General features: G+C 36.8%; 1 protein-coding gene across 2 annotated transcripts in view; it reads left to right on the top strand.

Moving 5' to 3' along the window:
• LOC106534248 (protein kinase C alpha type) overlaps positions 1–27,977 on the top strand; it is a 77,686-nt gene that overhangs the window by 8,549 nt on the left and 41,160 nt on the right. For both annotated transcript variants that reach the window (XM_014030823.1, XM_014030824.1), the window contains exon 3: positions 17,976–18,058. In XM_014030823.1, coding sequence (XP_013886277.1) covers positions 17,976–18,058 — 83 coding nt within the window. The remainder of the gene's footprint in view (positions 1–17,975; positions 18,059–27,977) is intronic.

The raw sequence follows: 27,977 nt of genomic DNA, 5'->3' as shown, positions 1-27,977 counted from the left end.
GTACTGATAAAGGAGCAAAACATAAAGTAAAGAAATTGCATTTACTTAATACTAAAGGGTGTTTTACAGAAAAAAGCATAGATGTATTAAAATTTCGCAATTTACTGTAAAGTAACCGAAAAACTCAAAATAGCTAAAAATTATCTGAAAAAGCTGAATCTAGCACTAAGTAGAAAGAGCTATTTGCTGAATTAAGCATCTGAAAGGAGAGCTAAACTATCACAAAAATGTGATTTTAGCTGAACTAGTCCAACATTAGCTACAAACAGCTAAAAATGCAACTACAGTCACACAAAACACCTGAACAAAGTATTCGAGGCTTAAATTTGTAGAAATAAGCTGACAGAAGCACAAAAATAATAAATGAAAAAGGCAGAATGATAACTGAAAAGGCAGAAAAAAGCTAATATTAGCAAAAAGATGCTAAACTGGAACAAATAAGTTTTACTTTTGAAAGATTTTAAAGATGTTGAATTAGTTTTCAATGCTAACAAAATTGCCAAAAATCCTGAATATGTCAAAAAGTAGTAATTGCTAAATACCAAAAGTTACAGCCAGAATGTCCTGAAGGAGCTGAACATTTAAGATATGCACTGAAACAAGTGGAAGATAAATGGATCTTCTCAATAACGTGAATGCTCAATAACTTTCACACAATAATGCGAACCAATGATGTGTAACATTGAAAATGGCAAACTGCATCTGGAAGAGCCTATGTAACTATATTACACACTCTAGTCTAGTTTTTATATCCCTGTGGAGACCATGCATTGACCTATTCATTTTTTGGAAATTTTATAGCCTGACCCTGACCATTTACCCTAAAATAAACCTCACAGGTACCTACATGACACTAAAACGAACCTAAACACAATTCACACCTTGGTCCTAAACCTAACCCCTAAGCTGTAATTTGCATTTGGATCCATGGAGACCGGGCATTGGTCCCCATGATGCACGATTCCCCATGAGGATGCTTTTTTGGGAAAATTACTCCCGCAATGTAGGAAAAACAAGGCCACACAGATACACACACATTGTTTTTTTTCCTGTCCTTATGGTGACTTTGCATTGACCTCCATTCATTTGTCGGCCTGAAATTAGCATCCTTACCTGTGGGGACCGGGCATTAGTCCCAACGATGAATATTCGGCCCCCACGAGGCTGCCTTTTTCTGGAAAATGGTTCCCACGATGTAGCAAAAACGTATCGTAATGTATTGATTTCCTTTCATTTTTGTAACTATACATGCCTAACCCCGACATTTTCCCTAAAACTAACCATTACTGGTCTATAGCTAACCCTAACCTGAACCCAAAGTTAATTCACACCATACCTCTAAACCTAACTGATAGAGCTGCAAATAAATTGAGGACATAAATGTCCTCAATTTACATCAAAGACCTCACTTTGATAGTAACTATGACACAAATGGTCCTCACTCTGTAGTAAAAACAAGTACGCACACACATACACACAAGCACTATAGGGTCTCTACTTTTAGGACACACAACATAATTCAGTACTGCCTGTAAATGGCCTTTTCACAAAAGTAACTACATTTACCCCAATTTTTGCCGTTCACATAAACATTTAATTGGTTCAGATTCTAACAAAATATATTGTTTATGGTGACATTTAAGACACAGCTTAAATCTGGATGTTTTTTCTTTCACATTTGTGTTATTTATAGACAGATGTGCCTCTCTGAGTTACTGTTAAGGTGTTTCCCATTATGGAAGAGTGTAAATGTCAGAGCACAGCCTTAAATTATTGATGGGGGTAGAAATCAATCCTTTCATAATCAGAAATATATAAAAAAGGAAAACCCATTATCACATATGGTTGATATAAAAGAGTTCATTCTTTGCAGAAGTATCTTTATTTTTACTTTTACAGTAGATTTCACTCTTTTGAACGTTTTTTTAACTTTTTGAAAACCTCAATCAGCTTTGAAGACAAATTGTTTAAATCCTACTTTCTCCCTCTAATTTTATTTAATGTTGACTATAGAACTGAGGTTTAGAAAGTGAGCAAGTTGAGATTTTTTGAGAAGTTAGTTAAATCTGAGATCAATTTTAATCTTAGTTTATCTCAACCATGGTGTTAGTAGCTTCAAATACTACATATTCCTAATAGAAACGTCCCCATTTATAAATTATACAAACCTAAATTTCTGTTCCTGCAACAACATGTACATTTTTTCTTTGTGTACAAATCAATATTAGTTTTTTTAAACGGTTCCTGTAAAGACTTGGCATTTATTCTGGAAGTATTTTTACCCTTTTACTCTGAAATTCATATTTCTCTAAAATCTGCTGTGGGGATGTTTTTTTCCTTCATAAACAGGACATCTTAAAACAAAAAGAAGTGTCTCTTCTTGCCTCTCCGGGATCTATTTTCCTTATCCTGCAAAGAGATTACAAAATGTGTTATGGATTAGCTCCCCCTTTTTCAAAATCTCATTAGGACTTTACACTATCAGCTGCTTCAAATCTCAGCCAGGGTAAAGTCGGCAGGGAGTCTACTTATCGAATTAACAAACCACAACTTTCAGTGCATTAAGAACCATCTCATTTGACGTTTTCATTTAATGTCCACACGCAAACACAAACACGATAAATTGTTTATCATCTCAATGTATTATAATGCAATCTTATTCCCTCAAGTGTGTTTAACAGGCAGCTACTGTATATTGTTAAAAGATTTCTGTGTTTTTAATCATTTTAAATGTCAATACTAAGTGTACACACTTTTAAAAATCTCACAGTAGAAGAGTTTTCAGATTAAATATCATATCAGGTTTGGGAATCGTTAAAAACTTTGGGCAAAGCAAAAAAATCTGCTTACTTGTGCAAAGAATGAGCTGTGGAGAAATAATCCAAATTCACACCAGCTGTGTCTCTTCTTGTATGAAGCAGATGGTTTGAAACGGAGCAGGTTCAGCCCTCTGAGCATCCTGAGTAGAAGGGTATACAGTTGTGTTCAGGTCTTCTTTTAGTGAATGTACAGCAGTGTTTTAACAGGCATCCTTTCTTACTGTTTGGACTAAGCTAAGTAAAACAAGAGGAACAATAAACCTGTAGTCATTTTTATACACAAAATGAGGTTGGTGGCATTTCGGATCTAAATGCTTGTTTTAGATTATGGCATTAGCCAAACTTGTGAAAATGTTTGTCCAACTCTAAAGATGTCTACGCTGAAAATGGAATAAAACAAATCTATTGGAAACCTCAGACACACACACACACACACATTTTATGCTATAGTGCAAAAAATTGTCCATCTATCCAAGTCTTACAATCCAGCCAAAAAAGGTTTTTTTCCCATCTTGTTTTGAGACGGATATACTAAGCAAGATCAGAATGTGTTTGGTTATTAAACTGCTTAGCCTGGATTTTCATTTTATTTTATTTATTTTAAGATGTCTTACCAAGTGCAATTGTCTTTCTGCACTGGCAGATTATTTCCATTATTAGTAAAAGTTCAGATATTAGGCCGCATTAATCAAACTCTTGTTCGTTTGCCTGGGAATTGCGGTTCGTTTGAGGTGTGAACACGTAATCTACTCTGATGTGGAAGATAAAAGCCAACTCTTTCAAATCTAGATCTCTGCTTGCATGAAGTGAACTCTGGTGCTGTTCACACAACACGTTCTCACTCCCGACTCGTCAACATATTGACGCTTGGTCAGGTGCTGTCTGCGTCCAGTTTTGCCAGGTCGGGTAGTGATGTGACGTTCACGAACGATCCGAATCTTTTGAACAGCTCTTTACAACGAACGATAGGAGCCGAGTCGGCAGTAATGAGCCATTTGTAGTTTTATTTATTTTATTCCTCATATAATCTTTATTTTTTCCATCCTTAAATTGCTTCTGCTTTGCTTTTTCACGGAAAACAGGCAGAGCGGTGGAGTACAGAAGCTCACGGGAAAGGGAGAAGGGGGGATTCTGCTTGACAAAACACATGGTTCCACCCACGTGACTGGATGACGTATTTCCCTACATGATGACGTAACTCGTTCAAAATCGAACGGCTCTTTTGAACGGCTCTATGAAACAAACGGCTCCCCAAGAATCGGATCCCTTCAAAGAGCTATTTATCCCAGCTCTAATGTCGGGTAACCTCCTTGTGTCAGTTATTCATGCCTGCGGCTTTTTCAGGTTGCACCACATAGGGGTCTTTGGGTTGGGGGTCTGTGGTTAATATGAGGGATCAGGGTTAATGATTAATTTTAGGTACTGAGGTCAGGGATAGGTTGTATATAGCTTAATAGAAGTTAATTTTAGGGTCTGGAAAGGTTAGTTGTCGTGCATTTCCTACTCTTTTCAAAAATATGGCAACACGCTCCTCTCTGTCTCATATCTTTAAGAACTGATGTGAGGGGGGTACCCGATGCATCTAAAACTGGACGCAGACGATACCTGACCAAGTGTCAATATGTGATGAGTTGGGAGTGAGAATGGGTTGGTTCACATGCATGTGTGACTCCCAAGTGGACCAGAGACCACTTCAAAAGCAGGAACCGGACTATAAAGCAGGGCATTCTGGGTAATAATAGTAATGAAGTTTTTCAAATACATTGCTGGACATCACATACTATGAGGTTGGATGTGCTTCTATCAGTGCACGCTACCTCATATGGAGCTGTTTCAGTGGCCTTGTTTAATAAAACATTCTCTACGGTCTTCTGCCTCATCGTCTTCTCACACTGAGCTCATTGTGGAAGACTGTTTGGCACATTTGCCAAAATCAAAAAACAATCCTTCAACAACTAAAATCGGCTGTCACTCCATGTTTGTTTACATTTTATGAAAAAGGAAGTTGCGCTCATCGTCTTCTGAGGTTTTCATCCTGTTTCCCTTCAGTGATTGTTGGTCCAGCGCCACCACAGGTGAGGAGGTGAACAGTTAGTTCACAGGGTTTGGTTCGTTTGACACGGTACAATGTGAAAATACACCCCACTAGCTAAAAATGTAATAAATATTGCAATTTTTGTCCCCAATCAAATGAAGTCTACCGGATTATCAGGTGTGAATGCAACCTATTTTTTGAAGTGCTCTTTTGGACATATACATACTGTGATGCTAATGATTAGATCAAATAGATAACCTATATGAGTAAGTTAGTCATGACAAAATTTTCACAATTCGGCATAAGTTGTCTAAAATGTTATCATGTGAGTGGGCCTTTACCTAAATTTAGTTTTTTTTTTGTATTTTTACTGTAGTTTTAGTATCAAGGTATTTAGGACCCCTTGATTGAGGGCTTGATTCTGTTCATAAGAGAAGACATTTTTAAACAAAAAAATAAAACATGTTTTGAAACCAAAGCTTGTGTCCAGAATCCTAATTCCAGTCTAGTTCAGTTGAGAAAACATTTTATTTGTGTTAATCTGATGGTTCTTGATCAAAGAAGAAGAAAAATAAAGACAGCAGACCTGGATTTTGCTCTTCATTGTTAAGTTGCTTCCACTCTTTTGGCTCATTAGTTCTCTTTATTTCAGAGACTTATTTAATGTTGTCTGAACTTTAATTAAAGTTCACTTTCAAATGTAATTGCGTTTGAAAGAAATCGAGAGGGAACAATGCAGTTTTTAGTTTAACTCTGTTCATTAGATGCTGTGCTCGGTCTGTTCAAATAATAACTTTTGTTTCTGTTTAGCTGCTTCTCTTCAAAGCAGTTGGTGTCTATTAAATGTATTGTAGTAAAATCCACCACCCCTCAGCTTTTCAAAACAAATCAGTCATGTGTGAAACTACTCTCTTTACCTGAAAGGACTCAGTCAGGCATCTGTTAAGGGAGAGTTAGCAGAGAGCAGCGGCATCTGGAGAAAATCCACGAGCATGATTTTAACAAGCCTGAGCACACACACCCTCTCTTCAAACAAGCAGGGGAAACCAGTTTCCAAACATGACTAAACATCTAAATTTATTTGAGTCACTCATTAAGGATGCAGTTAGTTATTGTAATATTTCCTAGTTAGTTAAAAAATTCTCATAAATATTAGTAATTTTAGCTAATGTCATCACCAAAAATAAAATGTCTCTTAAAAAAACATGTTTTCAGGATAGAATCTTGTTTAAAATTTCTCCCTAATAATTTAATAAGATGTTCTTGTAACAACAAAACAAATGTAGTTTACCAATGCTGGTTTATATTCTAAAGTTATAAATACCACTGTAATAATTAGACAAAGAGCTGTAGTGAACATTCACCTACCTTTGGTTGGGGAAAATTTATTCAAAAAAATTAATGCTATATAGTGGCCCAGGGCCCGTTAAAATTATTCATACTTCTTAACAGTTTCTTTTTTTTTTGTGTGTCTTCTTAACAGTTTCTATACATTGTGACACTAAGAATGCAAACTTCAGTGTATTTCACTGGGATTTTATGGGATAAACAAACACAAGAAAGCGTGCAATTGTAATTTTTGGATAGATTTCATTTAAATTTTGTAGTACTCATTAGTAGGGCATGAATATTGTTTGTCCCCCATGATGTTGGCTGCAGTAGTCTCGTGCGTGATGAAGCAGAGATGCATTCATATGTTTTGTGTCACTCTTGGCTTACCATACACTTACGTCATCCAAGTGCACAAACGCTAATGCAATGATGGAACACTAACTAGTCAGAAGATATTTATTGATTATTTAATTTTTTTCACTGTAAATATTCCATATATACTCTCAGATACATGCTGTAACAGTTAAAATGACACATTTCCTTCAATATTTATATATTTGTGCCATTTCACTCTAAATCCAAAGGAGAAAAGGTACAGTATGTGTTGCCACTTCACTGTTACTTTCTAATATTTTACTCATTTCCTGTTTGTTTAAGAGTCTCCTGTCTCATTCCAGTCATTATATCTGCAGGGTTCTCCCCTTTGTGTAATTTTTGTGGAGTGCAATTCACATCCTCTTGACTGCCCCGGCCCTTAGCCCTTTAACAAGTGCCCATTATGTGTGTGCAATGTGCCAGTTTTCAGCAACCTAAAACAAATGGGTTTTCTTCTGACTAACCCATGCAATGTGCAGGCCACAGTTATTTAGCTGCATTAATAGAGTCTTGTTTAAATCTCCACATTCCTCACAATAGCAAGGAACTCTTTATAATAAGTGGAACATCATTTTAATTTTGTTTACATGACCTGAACAACACTACGAGAGCCGTGATCGGGGTTCAGAATCATCTTGACTCTCAAGACCTTTGTGCAGAACTAAAACATGATAAGCTTGAAAAAAAAAGAACAGTTTTAATGTTTTAAGAAGTGCAAAACGGAGGAGGATGCTAGTCACATCAGGGGTGGTTTTATTTTTTGCAATATTTGAAATTCTTCAGTGCAGAGTAAAATAGGTTTAAAGGAAAACTGTTTATATATCTAATTTGAGTTCTAAAAAGATGTAAAAAGAGGGGAAGGGAGAACATTTTCTTCAAATAATCATCATTAGTTTGCAGAAAATGGTTTGGTCCACCTGCTTTGGCGTTCCAGAGGACAATATCTAGACCACATGTGTCAAACTCAAGTGTGAAAAATGTGGCACGCCACAGCATTTTATGTGGCCCACAGGATGTAAAAATGCCTAAAAATAAACACATTCTGCTTTAAAGCCAGCATTGACTTGAGCTTTTTTAATGCATGTAGATTATTTTACACACAAAATGATGACATCCCACCACTAGGTGGAGGAGCACAGCATTTAAAAGCAGCAGGAGAAATTTATTATATAGAATTTCAGTCTCACTGCATTTTGGCCAGTGCCAGTTGCAAATTTAAACTGGAAAAACCCTCAAGAGGGAATTTCCTGTCAAAAAATGAGAGTTTAGCTTCTCACCACAACTCATCAGTGAATAAAACTCTCTTACTTTTACTTTTAATAGTATTTCTGTGTTATCTATTTCACATTTAGTCATACACTAGTACTTTTAATGTTAAGGATGTGTTAAAAGGCTGCCTCTATGCAGGAAATACCACATAGAGCTCGATTATTGTTTGTTAGTGCTCAGTTGTAGCCTTGAGATAAGGAACATCACGTTTCATGTTTTAGTCAAAGTTAAGCACGAAACCAAATTAACTTAAAGTTAATTACAACAGGTACTTTGATGGACACCATAATGCTCATGAGCCCCCTGGTAAAAATGAGTTTAACACCCTTGATCTAGACCAAATGCGTTGTAAAACGTGTCTTTAAGGGGCTTAAACTAACGGTTGTGGTAAGCTCAAGTTTCCTGCAACACTTACCCCGGATTTGTACTACATGTGTTACAGCTCCGCTCCGCTGCGCTGCGGTGCGCAAGTCGCAGCTGTTCATTTGTGTCTCAATTTATACAGCGTCAGCTGCGCTCCGGTCCGACAGAGAGTGTGGAGGAAGGAGATTGCGCGATAAATTCAGTGATGAGTGTGGAAGTCACATCAAAAAATAATTAATTCTGTGAAAGACGAACTCCAAACACAGCTGAAAACATTGATATAAAGGCTTTTGGTATCTATGTTGAAACTGTCTCGCTGTCGTCTTTCTGAAACTTCTGATTTCAAAATAAAATCCACATATATCGTGTGTGTGCACATATGCTTCATCTACATGTTTCCATCTGCTTCCCAAACAGAACGATWCATTCTGACAGCATTTGTGTAGAAATATATCCATATATTTATTAADATAGCTGCAATTTTGACATTATTCCGACAAATTATCCAGCCTAAAAGAGTCTTATTTTGAAAATACGGATGTTGTGCTCATTGCTTTTCCTGTTGGTGCAACCTAATCTTTAAAAATTGACTCCGTCGTCTGGCAAAAATAGGATCTGTTCTAATTTTGACGGATCGCCGTCCGCTCACCGCCGCCCTGCGCAGCGTAAACACTCTCATTGATTATAATGGGTGCTTATGTGCTGCTGGGGTTGGACCAGAGCCGAGCGGAGCCGGAACGCATGTAGTGTAAATTAGGGGTAAGAGGAACCACACCTTCAGCCTGCATCCTGAGCCTCATCTACCTGTTCAACTGGATCAACTACTGTCAACTTAAACAAAGTAAACACAGTGTAGCTAAACATTTTTTTCTTTTTTACTTTTTTAAGTTCTAAAGATATAGCTCCCCAGCAGCAATATTAAAAATAAAAAAAATGGGGATCAAACGAAATACTGTCTGGATGTTAGAAAACCACAGCCCATTCTGTAAAAACACTGAGCAGTTTATGTATAATAAAGCAGCACATTCAGGCCAGGTTAGTTTGCTTTAAACAGAACATGTGTCAGCAGGTAATGCCCACAGCTATAAAAGCCTGTAAGACCACCCCTTTCTTTAAAGCCCAAAATTTACTTCTGAATTCAAGTTTGAACTCATTTTGTAGTATTGTAAGTATTTCATACTTGTTGCTAAAATTAAACATTCCCCTAATACAGGCAATGACGAACAACATACTGTTCAGAGAAACGTTCCAGGTTAGGTTTTGAACACAAATATTCTTCTACTTTATTTTTCTCTGATCTAAATTGGTCCTCTTTGAACATTTTTTCCCACATTCATCCTGTCATGGCCGTGCAGGTTTCATTTGACTGCAACGACAAGTGTTTCAGACATTCAGCAACAAGAAATAATGAGACGTTTTCCTTCGAGTTATGGAGGCTTCTATCAAGGCCACCAGATAGACCTGAAAGCTGCAAGTTCTTTGTTTTGTTTCTTTGAATGAAATGAAATCATCCTACATGCATTTGAAGTAAAAACACAAAACCTTTACTTTGCTCTAATTTCCTGTTTATAGTCATGAAAAAAGAGGAAATTGTTCCCACGAACTTCTGATCTGGAAGATGTGGAACAAAAAAAGATTTTCCAGAGGGAATATTAAAGCTGATTTAATCTATTTCTGCATTTTGTGGATGAAAATGAATTTGTGTGGTGCTGAATGAAAAATAATTTAAGAGGGCTCATTAAAGTCTCATTTGTTGTATAATTAATCCTGTCTGCTGGGACATATTATGTTGGCTGACAGGTCTCTTCATTTGTTCCAGAAAACAGGATTAAAACCCCTCATCTGGTCTGCTTTCTTTGTTTAGTGACATGTTGCTGTTGTCAAACACTGGACCTCACACCCTTCAAATCTTGTTTCTCGCTGGGCTTAAGATGACTAATCCATTCCGAACATGTTTTTGTAAGGCTTCATTTCTTCACATGGAATCATCAGTCTCCAACCTGCTGTAGCTCCTAATAGACATGGGTGGCAGAGATGATGGAGCTATTAAACCTGTGAGCATCGCCTCAGAACAAGGCCGCTGGGAAAACTGATCACAAGCAGCTGACCACTAATGAGAACAGCAGAAGATACTGCCTGTCTCAACTGACCTCCTTTTCTTTTTTTTTACTTCACGTCTAAAGCACACATTTACATCCCACTCTTCTTTTTGCCACAACACACAACTAAGCACAGATTTTCTGTTAGGAAAAACAAAGAAGTACGTGTTATCTACATAATAAAATAAATAATAAATCAGAATTTGGTTAACATTTTAGCTTCATGCACTCTAAAAATGAAACATTGGATTTACTTAACCATGTTATGTTACCTGGTTCCACTTAACTGAGTTGAGTAAATTTAAAGCAACATACTCATGTTATTTGGTTAAAAACTGGTATATTGCTTTGAATTTACTCAACTCAGTTAAGTGGAACCAGGTAACACAACATGCTTAAGTAAATCCATCATTTCATTTTTTACAGTGTGAAGAAAATTTGTGTAAAGATGCAGAAAAAAGGAAAGCAAATTAGATGTAACCCAATGTAAAGATGGGGTGTATTTGTTGCAAAGAGTTTATTTCCTTAAGGCCCTGTCACACTAGACAACTTAGGCCAACTTATGAAACATTTTTATGTCTAAATTACTAATAAAAGTTGTATATTTGATCAATTTGTTAGAATTACATTGTGTACACGCCAAAAAAAAAACCTTCCTGTTGATTTTTTAAAATTCCATCTTCAAGTTCTTTAAAATGTTCATAAGTTGGCATAAGTTGTCTAGTGTGACAGGGCCTTTAGAATAAATCATAATGGAAAAACATTTTTTCCCCTAGTCTGTCTGTTTGAGCTCCTTTCAATACCGAAATAGGTATTTTAAGTCACAGTCATTGTTGAGGTATTGGCCTAAAATGATCTAAATGTATGTCTGCAAACAAATTAGCATAAAAAGTAATGAAATTTGTATTTATTAGGTTATTTACAGTATTGCTGTAATAATGCTTATTGGCAATAAATCTTCTATCTGATTGGCAGCATCTGGGGGTAGCAGAAGCTTAAAATAAGTAGCAACAGCAAAATAAGCTGTTTGGCGGAGAGGATGTGGCTAATTTTTCCTTTGTGCAACCCACGTACTCAGCTCTACTGCTCATCCCACAAATGCATGTTCCTTACAAATGTGACACTATTTAAGAAGGGAATTAACAGGCTTTCCAACGATATGTTATTTATTGCCAAGAAGCATTGTTACGTCAAATAAATATTCTACCAAACACAAGCTTCCTTACTTTTTATGTTAAATGTATCTTATATTTAGATTTCAGTGTGCTCTGTTGTGCATGTGTGTCTTTGAATCTAGATTGAGCAAACTTCTAGAAATCACCCTCAACAAAGAAGACTATAAAAAAATCTTGTTTTGTTTTATCAAAAATGTTAAAATACCTGAGCTGCTTGAAACTGTTCAAATAATGTTTTAGTTTATTTTGTTTTGGCTTTGTTTATGTTGGACTGGAACACTGCTGCTCTAGTTCAATACCCAGTGGTTTTCCGAACTCACACAATGCAACTTTGAGCTCTTAAATGTAGCTGCATGTTGTTGTCAAGGAATTGGCATTATATGCCTGCGTATTCTTTGCTCCAAACTGTACTATTCTGCAGAAAACAAACCTTAAAGTCCAAGAAAAATTTCACAAAACCTCCCAGTATTAGTCATGGCAATTTATTTGTAATATTTTGTTCAAAGCATTTTGCTAATTCATCATAACCATGTGAGACAGATGTTTGTAACCCCAGAATTTATTAATTACAATAAATAAATAAATAAATAAATAAATAAATAAATAAATAAATAAATAAATAAATCTCCAGTAATTTTCATATCATTCTGAACTTAGGGAAAGAAAAAAAACATATTTTGGTTAGCTATAAGAACAAATTTGCCTAATCAAATCTTGCAGTTATTCTCTTTTGAGTTAAAATTAATTGTTTCTAATGCAATAAAAAATACTTTTCTGACCCAGTGATTCAGCAAAAACAACAAATCTTATAAATCAACACATAAAAACAGTGAAATGCAATCAAAACATTCATCTTTGCTTTCTAAAAAAGAACATGTTCACCACATAAAAACACTTTAACTTCATGTATTGATAAAGAAAAGTCAAGACGGGTGACTGTCAATTCAAGTCCCAAGTCTGAAACTTGGAATGACAAGTCCTTTCAACTCTTAAAAACAAACAAAAACAATGTTGCAGTTATATATGAAATGTAAATAATAGACCATGATTTTTTTTAAATCTGTAATTATCTTAAATTGTGATGAAACCTGTGCAGCCGAACTTCCAAAGTATTAAAAAAATAATTTTAAAATTGCACCCTTATATATGGCACAGTTCAAATAAACTTAGCAGCAAAAGTCTTCCTTTAAACTTTAATTTTCCATTTTTTTAAATCAAGTTAATTGGATTTGATGTGCTATATAGCTCACGCACACATACAGAGTGTGAAAAAAGATGCATGGTCTGCTTTTGTCAATATGGAACGAATGAAATTAATTAATGAGTCCCACTTTCTAAACTTTTATATTTCGGGTAAAATACCAAGTCTTTTCAATTAAACAGGGTTGAGTCCAATTCAAATTTCAAGCCATTGGTGTAAAAGTCCAAGTCAAGTTACAAGTCTCTGAACATTTTTTCAAGTCAAGTCTAAAGTCATAATAATAATAACTCAAGTCTGACCTGAGTCCCCACCTCTGGCTCAGTCCCATCAGCCTCTGACAACAGTTTAGGATGAACTATACAGGCTCTGTTACAGACATGTCTAAGCTGTCTGCCTGCGGCTGTGACTTATGTTTCTTACTGGTCATTGACTCCTCTGACTGATTGCTCCTCTGAGGCACGAGGGAGGCTTGATATTGATGTTGTAGGTGTGCGTTTGCAGGCTAGTATTGATTTTGTGTGAATACAAATATGTTTGCAGTCAAACTGTTTACTATTTAATGTGGTCCATAAATCAAACTAAACATTGTTGTTTATGATTCTTTGTTTGAAATGTATCCCAATATTCGTATTAAACATGTAATAAAAATGGTCATTCATCAATTTGCTGAAGTTACTTACATGAGAAAATAGAAGAAATTGGTTCTGCTCCACTGTTACTGCTTTGTCGATTGGCGTTTAAAAAAACACATTAAATGAAGTTGTTAAATAATTCAGTCTTGCCTCAATGAAAAGCAGGCAATCATGTAACACTGTGTGTGTACGTTTGTGTGAAGCTGTTCATTTGTTTATTCTGTTAGCAAAATATCTCATGAACCAGTGGAATATTTTTAATGAAACTCTCAGGAAGTCTTTGGACGTATGCCTACAGCTGATTAACATTTGAAGACAACCTGATTCAAGCTAGTTGCAATAGCTAATCAACTTTAGCAAACACTAAGATGCCTATAATTTAAGCAGTTTTAGTGATATTCAGATAAAATGTGGAGGTTAATAGTTGAGATTCATCTAAACTTTTTGTATACAAGACAGCAGGTGATGAGCCTTCCTTCAGTAAATGCTTGTTTTTTATTTTATTATTTTATTTTATTTTTGGAGTGTTGACTTCAGGCTCAACAGACCTTATCAGCTGAGCTTTTAGGTTAAGTAACTTTGACTGGTAGAGATGGGCGATGTGTTATCGTGTGTGATATACCGTCAAAGACATTCACCAATGGTAATAATTTGTCATCTCGCAATAAAAAAGATAAACTGCGTGCCGCCAGACTTTACATGCCTCCCCGCCAGGTTAAGCTTTGTTTGTTTACCCAGTTTACTCATCGATGTGCGGAGCATGTGCTACAAATAATAAAGCAAAAAAGCTATCGTAATGACTCTCAACGTACAAAAAATGCAGTCATAGCCATCTAAAACTCTTTAGAGCTCAACAATATGTTAAAAAAAAAACAACAGGACGGGGAAGCTTCAGCTTGCTGGACCCACAATAAAACACAGCTCCTCTGTCCCAGCTACAGGCAGCGTGGCTCGTCTCTCTCCACTCACACAACTAGCCCCTCCCTCCCCTGAACATTAAACCCTTTAGGACACATATTGTAGCTTTACCTCCCAGAGCAGCAAAACACATTATTTTCAGTAATAGGTAAAAAGTATTTTCTTATAGATTTTTTTTATTTTATTCTATTACTGATATTTTACAAGGGTTAGTGTTCTTCTGAGTTTTTACAAAGATAATGGTTAGTGCAAAGAGGATGTGATTTAAGATTTATCATATCAACCATTGTCCATTATTATTGATAATCTTTGCTGTTTACACTTAACTTAATGTCAAATTGGTTCTCATATTTCAGACTTGTTTGATGGGTGTCAGTTTTGCAACACAGGTGTCCTACTTGAACTTAATATAGTTTAGTGGCTTCTAGTATTTTAGTGCTCTTAAGAGAGAATGTAATGATAGATTTATAAAACAATAGATTAGGCTGAAATATATATTTTTATCATCATTTATTGTTATCGTGATAAAACCTAGGAATTATCGTGATCAATTTTTTAGTCCATATCACCCATCCTTATTGACTGGTCACATAAGGGGCCACACAACCACTTCCACTCTTTGTTAAAGTAATCCTGCATCTAGTATTATAATTTTAATTAATAATCCCCCACCCCCTGAAGTTCCCATTTTGTTGAGAATCATGGAACACTAATGAGCAAGAATGATTTTTGTTGCCGCAGAGTGTTCTGGTTTCCCTGCATCACTTTCACACTTTTCCTCTTCATGTTTCAAAGTGAGAAGCACACGTGAAGAGACCATCTGTTGGCTGTCTCTGCCTCCAATAAAACACTCTTTAAACCGGAGCTCGGACTTCCATTAGTTTACTGACCATTAGTTGTGTTTCTGTTTCAAATAGTGCTCTTTCTCTGATTCATCCCCATCATATTTTTGTTAGCAGTTGGTCCATGGTCTCAGACAGACAGTTAGGAAAAAAGCATTTATGATGTCACTACAGTATATGAACCATTGTAAGTATAAAACAAGCCTTGTAATAAAACTTTTTTTGTTGTAAATTACTCTGCATGGAATTTTTTTATTAGATTTTATTACCCCCCCCCCCAAAAAAAGGCAAAAACAAAACAAAAAAGTTATTATCTAAGTTATAGAGAATCAATTCAGTATAGAAAAATAAAATATTGCAATATTTACGTTTATCAACATTTTCTTACACCCCAATTAATTAAGAATGTTTTCAAGGTTAAATAGTCACTCATTAATGATTAAGTAAAGCTACATAGGATGTAATTATTATAAAGTGTTAACTATATTTGTATTATTCTTTGATGGGGCTTTTTGTAGTATGGCAGCAATTCTTGTATTCATCTATGTATTTGTTTTTACAATGCTAACACTTTTATCAACTAATATTTGACTAGGTACATTTCAGATGAATGCTTTTCAAGGAAATTAGCAGCCACTTGTATTGTTTTAGCAAAAAACACATTTAAATATTTACAAATGTATCATGTTCTTGTAGTAAAAAAAATAAGAGCATTACCAATGACTATAGATTTATCATGGAGGCTTTTTTCCCTCCAGATCTTTAAGACATTAAAAATGTATTTTTTTAAACTACGTTAATAAAACATTTATTATATATATTTAGATTATTCTATTATATATTTACAGTAAAACCAAACACAGAACAGTTCATGTCCTGAACGAATTCCTGAGAAACGCAGACGTAAACTACACTTCATTTGAAGCAGAAATCCAAATTTGTGCACATTGACATGGTTGTTTCCACCCACATTCTGAAAAAAACATATAACACCACCATGTTTTTGTAATGTGGACTGGTGAAGGAATGTTTTTGTTCTTTTTTGCAATGTGTCTGAATTCAGGTGATCTGAAATGCAGACTTTCCTGTTGATGATGCTGTAACTCCTGATAAGGTGCCAAAAAGAATAATGATTCATAAACAAAATATAATGTGTGGCTCGGCTCAAACCAGTCTGTGGAGTTTTACCTTTCTCAAAAGTAATGGCTTTCTGTGAGTTTTTATTTTGTGTTTAAAGGCTTCCTTCTTGATTAATGCCTGGGTATTTTGGTAGACATTTTAAGAAAAACCAAAGAAAACAAAATAACAAAAATAAAAATGAATTGGTTTATATTATTTTAGAAAATCTGCACTGTCACACTTTCGTACATCCTAAATAGACTAACTGGTGTATTTGTGTGAATGTTGATTACCACTAAAAATTATCCAACAATTGAAATTTGAAAAACAGTATCTAAAAGCTAAAAAATGAGTCCACCCAGTATATTGATACTGTTTCATGTCTCTTTTAGCTATGACTCTAGTCATTTTAGATATATCTGTTGTTTTGTTCATTTTAACATTTCACTACAGTTCTGTTTTAACTTTTAGTTAACATTTGGTAGTTTTAGCTATATTTCTAATTGTTTTAATTGAAACAATTCAGTTTCAGCTTCAACAAACTTCATCCAACACACAGCAAAACACAACTTATTTTGTTTTACGTATAAAAAGAAAAAATGTACTTAATATTTATTTTCATATTGTGCAGTTTGTAATAACTAACATTGAATTGATTCTGATTATTTATATTTCATAATTTTAAATTGACAAACATGTTTAATGAGCATTTTACACCAACAATCAGGAGAGAAAAGATTTGTATGTATGGTTGAATTTTATAAAATGGTTAACAGTGATTTTATTTTATTTCTTCATAAAAGTTGTTACAGTTACAGTATCAAGTTACAGTTGATAAAACCTGTATGTTTGGGATTATGATTTCACTTAAAACAAACACCCCCATGCTTTGATGGGAGCAGATCAACTGAAAAATAAAAGAGAAAGAGAAGCAAGCCCTTATAAGATGCATCACTTAACTGATGCAGTGCGCATATTTAATAGTTTGTGGATACTGAGAATAAAAAACTACTAAAAACAAACTTTTTAGATTTAGTTTTTATCTTATGCTGCTGCTCTGGCCTTGAAAACATGAACTTGTCAGACAGAGAGTGGGGTGTAAAGAAAAGCTTATTTGTTCATAGCCTGGACACATGAATGCAGTTATTTATTTATTTTTTTTAATGATGGCCATTTAGTCCTCCTCACCCTTGTCCCATCTCTGTTTCTCCACTTACTGAGAGCTGGTAACAGGCGCCATCTTCCACACTGACTCAGCTGCTTTCCACTGGCTGCCTGCTCCAGTGTACTCAGTGACCTGGCAGCGAGTCCCAGAGAATGACTCTGTGTGCTCTGACAGCGTGGGCACAGGAATTCAAGTGCAAAGGCCCGCATGTGTCTTCGGTGTTTGCATATTAGGCCTAGAGTGTCACTCCGCAAACGTGTGTTTGTCTTCGTCTGCATTAAATGTGCTTGTGTGGGCTCGAGGTTGGCTCCTGTCATGTTAGTATAGAAGTGGCGCTGAGCAATAAGAGCAGCCAGCTTGCAGGCAGGACTGGCCATTTGGGAACACGACACAGAACCTAGCCCAGACATTAGTCATTTGTTTCAGTCCCTCATTGTGTGATCAAATCTGCATCTCTTTTTTGTAGTCTGTGTATGCATTGGTCAGTGATAAAACACTGGATTTTAACCATGTCTCACTTTCTTTTTTTTCTTTCCCTGTCTTTCCCATCTGTCTATGTATTTCTCTGTTTTTTTTTTCTCTTGAACTCTCTTCTCATCTCTGTTTTACTTCCTCTTTTCTTACACTGCAGTTTGCTGTTTTGTGGTTCACAAGAGGTGCCATGAACTTGTCACATTCTCCTGCCCGGGGGCAGATAAAGGACCCGACACAGATGTAAGTAATCAAACAGCTGTTCCTTCTTGTTTGTTGTTGAGGTGGTTCCTCTCTTGTCATTACACTTTATAACATATGTATTGTGGCGTCAATATGGAGTTTTTTTTTACCTATCAGACTCACATGTCCACTCTGTGACAGCTCTATAGAATCTTACAGTATATCTCCATCATGCCTCTCTTTCTAAACATCTGCATCTTCAAATTGCCCTTGCTTTACTATCAGTCCTAGCATTGTACGGATAGTTTGCAAAGATAAAAAAAAAATAATCCTTTTTTAGAATGTTAGGCTACATTCACACTACAGGCAAATGCGACCCAAATCTGATTTTGATCTGAATGAGACAAATCCGATTTTTTTCAGATCTGATCCTGGCTTTTTCAGGATATAATCCTGAATCAAATACATTTCTGATGATTTTCCACAGCGACTGCAGTCTGAACGCTTGTGTTTATCTGACTTTTTTTTTACATCTGTGAGGAGATCAATCCAATTAACCTGGAGTCATGCAGTTTAAATCTTATGGCTCACATGTTTTCAGCTACAGAACAGAAGTCCAGTTGCTTTGTCGTTTTTTTCTTTTAATTGTCTTGGGTGACTAAGAATCAGCAAAAACAAATTACACTAATCAAAAAGAAAAAATAAGTAGGTCCTCAGGATCGGTTCTTTAGTGAAACGTTTCGTCTCTCCTCCAAGAGACTTCTTCAGTCAGATGAGTTTCAGGTGAACTCAACCTTATAAGCACTGCCTCCACATGGACAAACAGGTTGGTCACATGCAAAAGAGGGCCATCGACTAACAATAGGCTTGATTGGCTCTACTGTTCATAGAGGGTCATGTGCCCCATCACCTGACTTATTGGTTTAGATGTTGTGGTTATGTGGTGTTGTGTTATGTGTATGTAGTGAGTGCAAGCGGGGGTTCACTGTCCCCTTGTTTTTGTCCCTCTCTCCCTCTTTGTGTTGGTATCATTGGGACCCTGATTCACACCTTTTGCTCACAGGGGGCTGAGTCATACTTGCAATAACAGCATTGTAGGAGGAGGACAACTGGACACGAAGGCCTCCACCTCTGTTTAATGGTGGATGGTTTTTCTTCACAAAGATGGTTTCCTTTACTCCTCTCTCAAACCAACGTTCCTCTCTATCAAGGATGAGAACATCTTCATTCTTGAAAGAGTGACAGCTGGCCTGTAAATGAGTGTAAACTGCAGAGTCCTGACCTGATGATGTAGCTCGTCTGTGCTGGCTCATTCTTTTGAACAGTGGCTGTTTGTTTCCCCAATGTATACAGCGGGTAAAATAAGTATTGAACACGTCAACATTTTTCTCAGTAAATATATTACTAGAGGAGCTAATGACATGAAATTTTCACCAGATGTCGGTAACAACCCAAATGATCCATACATACAAAGAAATCAAACCATAAATGTCCAGAAATGAAGTTATTTGTAATAATGTGGAATGGCACAGGGAAAAAGTATTGAACACATGAAGAAAGGGAGGTGTAAAAAGGCATGGAAAGGCAACACATCAGCTGAACTCTCTCAGTAATTAGAAAGCAAGCCTGCCCCTTGTCAGTGCAAATTAATATCAGCTGGTTCAGTCCCAGATGATGGCCAGGTATCACACAAGAAACATCTGATGATGGGTAAAAGTAAAGAGCTCTCTCAAGACCTTCACAACCTTATTGTTGCAAAGCATAATGATGGCATCAGTTACAGAAGAATGTCTAAACTTCTGAAGGTTCCAGTGAGCACTGTTGGGGCCATAATTCAGAAGTGGAAAGAACATTATTTCACCATAAACCGACCACGACCAGGTGCTCCTCGCAAGATTTCTGACAGAGGAGTGAAAAGAGTTATCAGAAGAGTTGTCCAAGAGCCAAGGACCACTTGTGGAGAGCTTCAGAAAGACCTGGAATTAGCAGGTACGTTTGTTTCAAAGAAAACAATAAGTAATGCACTGAACCACCATGGCCTGTATGCACGCTCACCACTGCTGAAGAAACAGCATGTTGAAGCCCCTTTAAAGTTTGCTGCACAACATTTAAACAAGCCTGTGTAATACTGGGAGAATATAGTCTGGTCAGATGAGACCAACATTGAACTGTTTGGATGCCAGAATACACATCATGTTTGGAGGTCAAATGGCACTGCACATCAGCCCAAAAACACCATACCAACAGTGAAGTTTGGAGGTGGGAACATCATGGTGTGGGGCTGTTTTTCAGCATATGGTACTGGCAAACTTCAAGTAATTGAAGGAAGGATGAATGGAAAAATGTACAGAGACATTCTTGATAAAAATCTGCTTTCATCTACCAGGATGATGAAGATGAAACGTGGCTGGACATTTCAGCAAGACAATGAGCCCAAACACAAAGTCAAGGGAACTCTCAGTTGGTTTCAGAGAAAGAAACTAAAGCTGCTGGAATGGCCCAGCCAATCACCTGACCTGAATCCAACAGAAAATCTATGGAAAGAACTAAAGATCAGAGTTCATAGAAGAGGTCCATGAAACCTTCAAGATTTGAAGACWGTTTGTGTGGAAGAATGGGCCAAAATCATGCCTGAGCAATGCATGCCACTAGTTTCTCCATACAGGAGGCGTCTTGAAGCTGTCATTGACAACAAAGGCTTTTGTACAAAGTATCAGATAAATTCAATACTTCAATACTAAGTTCAATACTTTTTCCCTGTGCCATTCCACATTATTACAAGTAACTTAATTTCTGGACATTCATGGTTTGATTTCTTTGTATGTATGGATCACTTGGGTTGTTACCGACATCTGGTGGTCCTCCTGACACTTAACAGCATACACAACATTGCTCTGTTTGTGCCGGGGCACCGGATCTTTGGGGTGAACCAGCCTTTGCCGTAATGTGTTTTGGGGTTTGAAAGCTACTGGGACTTCATGTTTAGAGAATAAACGTCTCAGTTTCTCTGAAACTCCCTCCACATATGTGAAACTGATGACTCATATTCATCAGACTGAAGAAGTCTCTTGGGGGAGAGATGAAACTTTTCACTAAAGAAGAACCCATCCAGAGGACCTACTTATTTTTTCTTTTTGATTTTTTCTTCCTGGATTACTGAGATGCATCAGGACAAATTACACTAATGTCTAACATTGGTCACGGAACATATTGCTACTAAAGTTACTCGATTGGTTTGGTTCAGATGAAAATACCGAACTAAACAAGCATGTCGGGTAATGATTTAATCGGTTCTGATTGCACAGCTACTTCAGAATCGACATCCTAAAAAGTCTCATCCATGTTTAGCTAATTCTGTGAACATCATTCTGAATGTGACGTCACGTCATCGTCTGTGCATGTGGTTTGCATCAGGGCCATAGAGCGTTCATCCTAGTGTCTCATGGAGGTTGCATGATATAACATAAATGTAAATATAATTTGAAATAAAATATGAATGTCCAAAAAAAAAATCAGAAGTGACCATTAAGACCTGAAGTGTGAATGTAGCCTAGTTGCATACAAAAACTGATCACATTAAATTTAGAAAAGAAACTTGCATTTGCTTCTGGCGCTTACTGTATCTGCTGTTTTAGCTCTTAAGACAGAAGCTTTTCTATGTGTATCTATTTAAAGAATACAAATCAAGAGTAAAACTAAGCAAAACGGTGATGTAATCACAGTGGCAGCAAGTGGCTAATTAGATGTTCCTGTTTGGTCACTGAGCAGCAGAGGGTGAAATATGCCCGCCCCAAACATACATTTTAATCTGTTGTTGTTTCTTGCATTCAGTTTCACTTTTCACGCAACACTTTAAAGCCAGTTCTGATACGCATTTGTTGCCCATTGATGTAAGGTATAAAAAAATTAATAAAAATAAAGCCGTTGTTTAAAGTTGATCTGCTGTTGATTTTGTGACATATTCATAGAGCTGAATGGGAGTGAGTTTATGAAGAAAGCATGTGTCGCTCCTACAGATGATGCTGTTGTCAGTCAGCTGAATATGAGACACTGTTTGCTGTGTAAGAACACAATGAGGCAACTCATTTGGTCTGTGTGAAATACCAAAGGGGAACACTGGTAGCCTGGCATGGATGTTCTTTATTTTTATTCTTTGGCACTGATGAGATGCTACCAATGTGTGGAAAAAACTTTGGGTTGTGACTTTATGTTATGCTGTCAACCGTGGTAAGGCCTGAAGATGCTATAAATTGAAAATAATTGTTTTAAGTTAAATATAAGTTTTTGCTGTACAGTAAAACAATAGCTAATATATAAGCTTTAGTGCCTTTTTTTACTCTAATCTTCAGGTGTCAAATCCTGGATCTTGAGAGTCTACTATCCTGCATATTTTGTCTAAAGTGCTCATTATACTCCATCCAAAGCCAGTCGATACATGGTCATGTGGTTGTTTGATGTTGGTTTACACACACATCTATCATAGCATCTGAGACACACTGCACCGAGAATCCCCTCCCACTATGGGATACGTCACTGGACAGGGTTTTTTCCCCACTGGAATCCACACTCCAGAAAAAACCCCCTCAAAAATCTCAGATACTCGGTGTTATTTGTCCACAAATCTTTCTTTAAAGCTCCACGCTTTTCTGCAGAAACATTCCTCCATGCAAAACATCTCTTTTATCTCCATCTATGAGAATTTGGACATTTGACTGTCTTTATAAATGTCTTCTTCCAAGTACAACAGTTGGAATAGTTTTGTTTTTTTGGAAGCAAGTAGTTGAAGTAAAATGCAACATCTGAGCGCTTTCAGCATGAACAAACATGACTACGAATGTCTGACCTTTGACACGGTGAGTTCTTATGTGTGTGTGTGTGTGTGTGTGTGTGTGTGTGTGTGTGTGTGTGTGTGTGTGTGTGAAAAGTTCTCCCGGCGGGTTATGACAAGAATCAAATCAACTTTATTTATAATGTGCTTTAAAACAGCTGAAACAAAGTGCATAGAGGCCAAAGCAATAAAACAAATCAACAATAAAAACAATAGGAGCAAGCAAATACTGCTTAAGCAGAACTAGTGCTCATAGGTTAAAAGCCAGTGAATAGAAATAAGTTTTAAGAATTGTTTTAAAAACAGGCGATGAGGAGGCCAGCCTGATGTGTTAGGGTCGCTCATTCCAGAGCGTCTGAGCAGCAACAGAATCTCCTCTTAGAGTTCGCTTAGTCCTCGGTACTTTAAGGAGCAACAGATCAGCTGACCGGAGATACCGTGCAGGAGCAAAGGGGTGGAGAATCTCAGAGAGGCAGGGTGAGGCAAGAAGGCATGGAAGACTGGAACCTGCAAACGAAATAACATGATTTTCATTATGCAACGGCGGCAATGAGAGACGATTTAGAAAATTTGTTGCAGCACTGTTTATGAATGCACGTCTAACCATGGGCATCCAGTTTGTCTAAAACATCCTGGTATATGTGCTCACTTTGGAATTTTCCATCAGGCTCAAGCTGTATGCGCTCATCTCATAACACAGATAGAAGGTTTGCAACTCTTTCCAGGTAGCCTGGTAAAAAACAGACCCTTGTTCTTCCCTTTGCTTCGTACAGAGGGTCTGGACTCGCTGCTATTGAGAAGTGATTCTTGCAGGAGGCGTGGCCTCTGTTGAAATGTGTGTTTGTGTCGCTGTAAAGGAGGCTAAGCTAAGAAGCTATCCGGAAACCGCGAGCACCGTAAACAACCCTACTGAGAGGAGAAAAGTACCGAGCTGAATGAGACGACTGTAAATGAGAGCTGCTGCTTTGTCAGACAAATTTATTTTAATTTGGAAGCCTTATTAACACAGACTGGCTTCATTCACTTCCTCCACTGCCGTATGCTAAAATAACTAGCAGACACTGCGCAGAAAATCGACGTCGTTCAAAATTCCGCCTTCTGTTTGCTGATTGGCCCAGGTAAAATAAACTACAATCAGACACTGTGCAGAAAATCAATGTTCTGTTTTCTGATTGGTTCGGCTAAAAATCTGCCAGCGAAATCCATCTCAATGGGAGAAGTCCCAGACGGAGCAGAGAAGGGAAACTAGAATTAAGCGGAGCTGCGTAGGAAGGCAAGAGCCAGGCTACTTTCCAGGAGGAGTTTGCAAGTTCCGCCTCAGCTCAGTCGAACCATGGACAGCAGTATGCTAACGCTAAAATCTCTTGCTCGCAATACTCAAGTTGACCTACCTGGAACCACCGCTGGGGTGGTTTCCAAAAACCACGCTGGAACTGTGAATAGAGACACGTTTGGCAGAAGCTGAATTGATGAGAAGCGTGTAAAGCCACGCCCGTGGAGAAGGGGCTCTTATTTCCTTGCTGCACCACACCTGAGTCAGTTATTGCATTGCCTCTTCAGATTCTGTTGAAGCTTTTTAATCCCCCCATTCATGCAAATCAGGTGTGTTGGAGCAGAGAAACCTCTAAAACATGCCGGATAGTGGCCCTCGAGGACCAGGGTTTGACACCATCTTTCATCGATTTTTAAAAAGTATTTAAAACACTTAAAACATCTGTTTCAGTCTGCCTGTTTCTAGTAGCAGCTACATGCCATAAGCCTTTGCTAGCTTTCCTCACAAAGTGTGAAACCCCTTCTACATTCCTGTTGGCTCGCTGCTCATTCATAGCCTCTCAGTGTAAAGGAGTGCAGCCTGGCCTCTGTAACTGGGGATATTTCAGTGTCATTCAAGCTCATCAAGCCAGACTCTTTAAATAGAGCACTCTCCAGATGACATGGAAGCATAAAATGCTCGGGCCAAAGGGCTTCTGGGGTCATGAAGAAGCTCATTGTTCGAACGATGGCTTCCAATTATCGGTGACAATTGTGTGTTTAGAGACCTCTTTTGTATTTTTGTAACCATTTTTTATAGATTAAGCAGGAATTCTTAGGTTAGTTATTTTTTACATATAAAAAGTAAATTCATGCATTCATATAGAACTTCAATAAAATAAATAACATTCTCATTCCTGACTCGTCACATATTGACGTTTGGTCCAGGTTCCCTCCACGTCGGGTAACCCCTCATGTCAGTTAATGGTTTGCGACACATAGGGGTCTTTGTGTTGGGGTCCGTGGTTAACATTAGGGATCAGGATTACTGGTTAATTTTAGGTAGTGAGGTCAGGGATAGGATGCTGAGGGTTGATAGAAGTTAAATTTAGGTATTGGGACGGTAAGTTGATGTGCATTTACTACACTGTTCAAAAATATGACAACAGGCTCCTCCTCCTTGTTCTCATCTCATCAGTAACTGATGTGAGGGGGTTACCTGACGTGTCCAAATGGGACACAGAGGGAACTTTGGACAAGAGTTGATATGTGACGAGTTGGAAATGAGAGTGACCTGTTCTCACCTCAGCACAGGAAATCTCAGCAAATCAAGTCTTCCTGTGTGGAGTTTGCATGTTCCCAAATGTGACACATTTAAATAAAAGTACATATAAAAGCTGTTTAACTGCCGCACAAGAATCCTAATCAGTATTCTTCGGATTGAGATTACAAAGCCATTTTATGTAATACAGCAACATTTGTAAGATAAATCCCAACAATCCTGTACTCAGTTGTTTAAATTTAATAAGTAATATATTTTACTTTTTGTTAAATACACAGGGATGTTATTGGGTTTTTCAAACAGAAAAAAATATACATTTAATTCAGTTAAGTAATTTTGTAGAGAAGTTTGATGACATCAGTTGTATCAAGACGTGCTTTTCAGACTACTGATGATCAGAGGGCTATAAAGTACTTGAAAAAATAAGGAAACGTAAAATTACATGAACAGAAAATGACTGGTAAAAATAAATTTCACTGATGAGAAAACAACTCAAGTAAAAAGTCATAAAACTGTACACAACAATTGGGGAAGTAAAAGTACTTTTACACACTCTCTACGAAATAAACTGTTGAATTTACTCAACCAAACTGGTTCCTCTTAGCCAGGTTGAGTAAATGTAGTAATATTTGTATATTTTTTGCTCAATTTACTCAACTAAGCTTAGTGGAACCAGTTGACATGACTTTGTTGAGCAAATTCAACGCTTCATTTTTTAGAGTGAGAGGCATCTTCTTCCGTGAGGAGTTCAACTTTAATTTTGTAACAAGTAACTAGGTGTTACATTTTAAAGTAAAGAAGTAAAAGTATCATTTTTTAGCTTTAAAAAGTAATGAAATAATAGTAAAAATATCTGTTTAAAACAGTAACTGGTAAAATTACAAACCCTCAAAAAAAAAAAAACTACTGAAGTACTGTAATGAAGTAAATGTACTTAGTTACTATAAACCTCTGCTGATGAAACAGAGAATTTAGTAGATGAAGATAATCTGATTTATACTCAGTAATTCAACCTAAGACTGAAGATAAACTGGAGTAGCTCAAGGAGTTCCCTTTTTTCTTTCTTCATTAAGCATTCAAGTAGCTTTCCATCTCCAAGTTTCTAACCTTGAATTCCAGAGGACCCTAGTCTCTGAAGAAAAGTGTTACTATTCACCAACTGCAGACATGACTGAAAAAAATAGTGAAAATGTCTCATAGCTGTCAAAATCTGATTAAAAGCTCTGCACACATTGATTTTATCCAACATAAAAGCATTAATATAAAATACTCCCATAAAATGAAGAAGGTGGTTTATTTGTTCACTCCTATTTGTAAATAATAAAACCAGTAATTTGAGTTTATTATCAATCCTTTTGTTTTCACTATCATTTTTGTTGTTTTCTTATGCAATATTGCAGTTTTCACAATGTTTTCTAACATTCAATGACGGAAAAGATTTAGTTTATAATGTTTGCAGCCTAATTTTTACTTAGGTGTACACACAACACAAAAAATGTTTTTGTTAGTTCTTTTTATTTCCTCACAGCAGAATAAAATAGCGAATATTGAATACTTTAAAGAACCTAAACTCAGGCATCCAAAGCAACAAAAGACGTCCTCACAGGAAACACTTGAGTAGAAATTACTTTGAGCCTTTCCTTCATGGAGTCGTCACTTTGTGACTCAGTATGCTCTCATGACCACTACAAATCAAACCTCTTACCTCTTTCCCACTACTAAAATATTTAATGCTTTTTTTTCCTTCTTATATACATTTCTCTGCACTTACAGCTTCATTGCTGTTGCGAGGGGCAACCGCACATATTGCATGGCTTGGTGCCTCCCGGGCTTGCCTTCCAGAAAGGCAATAACTCCCTCGGCCAGCAAATATCCTGAAGATCTGCAGTATCTGTACTTTGTGCATCTTATGACTCATGTCTGTGTTTTATAACTTCTCTAATATAAGAAACACAATGTGTTTTAGCCGCAGGTATTTTTCCACAAACTGTTAATTCATGGGCCAGTCAACTGCATGTTTCCTCACACAATAGCTATATATATATATATATATATATATATATATATATATACACCGGTATATATGTGTGTGTGTGTGTGTATGGGTGTGTATTTTATTAGTTTACTATAGTACAATCAGCTGTTAAATCTGAACCAAAACAAGGTTTATTTACTACTTACATGGAGATAGAAGCAGGTGTCTGTTAAACGTTTGCCCCTCAAAGCACTAAGTTTCTTTTAATTGCACGTACTTAACAGTTAGTGAGTAATAGTATCCTTGCTTGTTTCAAATTAAAGCACTTAGTTGAACAGAATGTTTCTGTTTGACTGCTGGGCGTCAGGTTTACCTGTAGCTTCAGTACGTTCAGTGTTTTACAGAACAGGGCCATCAATATTGCAGGAGCTCTTAGTTTCACCGCAGGGGCTCGGCAGATGAAACTGAGATGTTGGCTGTGTGTGTGTTTGTGTGAGTGTGCAGCTATTGCATCATTGATGTCCACTTAACCGCCGCTGCACATTTGACCCAGTGAAATCGGCAAATCTGTTTGCACTGATTTCCTCTCTCTTTACATGTATATAAACACACACCTACACACACACAAACACACACACACACA

This window comes from Austrofundulus limnaeus, unplaced genomic scaffold (genome assembly GCF_001266775.1).
Source record: "Austrofundulus limnaeus strain Quisiro unplaced genomic scaffold, Austrofundulus_limnaeus-1.0 Scaffold1122, whole genome shotgun sequence".
Classification (NCBI taxonomy): Eukaryota; Metazoa; Chordata; class Actinopteri; order Cyprinodontiformes; family Rivulidae; genus Austrofundulus; species Austrofundulus limnaeus.
The sequence above is the reverse complement of the archived record's forward strand: the minus strand, read 5'-3'. Positions and strand labels throughout refer to the sequence as shown.